Raw genomic sequence first — 2,500 nt, 5'->3', positions numbered from 1 at the left:
CCTCATGCCACCAGACTCAACTCAAACACCTGGTTCCTGACTGGCATCATCAGCTGGGGAGACGAGTGCGCTAAAGAGGGGAAGTACGGCGTCTACACCCGTGTGTCCAGATACATGAACTGGATCACAAACATCACGGGAATCAGAGCAGGTACCTCTGGATAAGGAGATGTTCCTCCCTGAACACATTTATACCATTGTTTTTTAACCTCAGTTTCCAGTGCAGCAGGAACTAAAATAAAAAGTCTGAAAGAAAAAAACTCCACCGTAGTGTTTGGAACACAGCTTTATGTGATTACTCAGCAAAAATATATATGTGTATATATATATATATATAATAAAATAATAATAATATAATAAAATAATAATAAAAATAAAATAATAATAAAATAATAATAATAATATTAATAATTAAATAATAATAATAATAATAATGTAAATAATAATAATAAAATAATAATAAAATAATAATAACTTTCTTTCGGCTTCTCCCATTAGGGGGCGCCAAAGCGGATGTTTGATTTGGCACATGATTTTACGCTGGATGTCCTTCCTAACGCAACCCTCCCCATTTATCCGGGCTTGGGACCGGCACTGAGAGTGGTTGGGGTTGGTTCCCTGATCGGGGATCGAACCCAGACCGCAGTGGTGAGAGCGCCGCATCCTGACCACTAGACCACCAGGGGACCAATAATAATAAAATAATAATGATAATTAAATAATAATAATAATAATAATAATAATAGTAGTGTCTAAAGAAAGTCCACACACACACACATCATATTGGTGAAACAGTAGTTCATTCAGATCTAAAGCGCTGTGTTCATGAAGCAGCAGCTACAGAGGGAAGAATCACATTTACAGAACACACTGTGAACATCTGGATGTGTTCCTGAATTTTCTAAACAGTAAAACAAAAAAAGCATGAATTTTGGTACAGAGATAAACACAGAGCATATTTCCACACATTTCCACACATTTCCACACATTTCCACACGGCACTGAGGGAAAACACTTCTGATAGCACTGTACATTTTGTGCTTACACATGACCTGAGAGTCACATCACACACTCCTCCTTCTCCTCAACACACTACTCCTTCAAACATCTCCAGCAACAGCATCAGCAGCATGTCCAACACACACACACACACACACACACAGCGCCGGTGGGGAAGACTAAAGGCTCTGTAATGTTTATTAACAATACTTTATATATGTGTGTGTGTGTGTGTGTGTGTGTGTGTGTGTGTGTGTGTGTGTGTGTGTGTGATTAGTGAAGCATTAATAAATAAGTAATAAATCCATGATGCTATGAAAACACTACCAAAGTATAAAACCGGATAAGAAACAGATGATGTGTGTAAAAATGTGTGATGTCACAGTTTGGCACAAAGTCGATTTTAAAACAGGTGAGTGTTTACCAACACACACTTCATTCTGCTCCATACTGTAGAGACACACACACACACACACACACACACACACACACACACACACTTCCTGGAGGTAAATCATGTGTAAAGAGGCTAAGAGCAGACAGGAGCACATGCGTGGAGCAGAGCTGGCCGATACAGCCATAGTATCAATATCACAATACTCTTTCCTGACACAGTGTTGCCATGGCAATGTATCGATTATATTGTTTTTTTAATGGTATAGAATAGATGTTGTTGATTTTTTATTTTAAATTGTATAAAGTTTAGATTCATTACATTAAATTGGAATTAAATATCTTTTAAAACGCACTGTTTATCGTAGAAAGTCCTTCAGGATCGTGATATGATATTTGGGTCATATCGTCCAGCCCTAGTGTGGAATGTAGAAAGTCTGATTATTGATCATTAGATGAAATCAGTCCATACACACACTCGAGGCAGCTTCAGCACACGGCTCTTCACACTGACGCCTTCTGAAGGAGATTCAGATTATTGATTTCTTTCTCTCCTGCTGCCTTAAGAATGAAACTCTGATGACAGTCCTGTGTGCAGAACTCTCCACTGTGACACACTGTGATGATGGTACAGAGAAGGCTGTGTTTTGAAAGTGTGTGTGTGTGTGTGTGTGTGTGTGTGTGTGTGTGTGTGTGTGTGTGTGTGTTCATGCTGGAAAATAATGTAAATGTTTCCTTAATAATGGAGAATCTCATCACGGCGTGTTCACCACACTGCTTATATTTCCCGAGCCTGTGAGAACACACACACACACACACACACACACACACACACACACACACACAGGTTAGCAATGTGAGCAGGATTGTAAGATGTACTGTTTTAGAATTAGAATTGCGGTGAATTTGGTGTGAGATGGAAACAGTTATAAAATAAATTTTACTCACCGTAAACTCCCCTCCAGGTCTGATCACATGACTTCTGTCAACATTTCCCAGAATTCTGTGCAGGGCATTAGCGGGTAGTTTCCCCTCCCCTTCACGAGTCAGGTTTTTGACGTGCCTAAATCAGAGCAGTCTAATCACACACCAGGGTTTGCAGAATCTC

General features: G+C 39.4%; 1 protein-coding gene and 1 long non-coding RNA gene across 2 annotated transcripts in view; one reads left to right on the top strand and one right to left on the bottom strand.

The window, feature by feature from the left end:
• Window positions 1-260, top strand: part of f9b (coagulation factor IXb) — a 3,852-nt gene extending 3,592 nt beyond the window's left edge. The window contains exon 8 of the mRNA XM_083567814.1: window positions 1-260. This exon is cut by the window's left edge and continues 395 nt beyond it. Coding sequence (XP_083423940.1) covers window positions 1-165 — 165 coding nt within the window. The 3' untranslated portion in view covers window positions 166-260.
• Window positions 261-783: 523 nt separating this feature from the next.
• Window positions 784-2,481, bottom strand: LOC310740979. Its single transcript, XR_014537805.1, has 2 exons — window positions 2,341-2,481; window positions 784-2,185 (listed from the first exon to the last, which is right to left on the bottom strand). It is a non-coding gene; the product is annotated as an uncharacterized lncRNA (long non-coding RNA).
• Between the last annotated feature and the right edge of the window lie 19 nt (window positions 2,482-2,500).

Source organism: Silurus aristotelis, assembly GCF_946808225.1.
Source record: "Silurus aristotelis genome assembly, chromosome: 18".
In the NCBI taxonomy this organism is placed as follows: domain Eukaryota; kingdom Metazoa; phylum Chordata; class Actinopteri; order Siluriformes; family Siluridae; genus Silurus; species Silurus aristotelis.
Note: the sequence above shows the minus strand (reverse complement) of the source record. Positions and strands in the feature narration are given on the sequence as shown.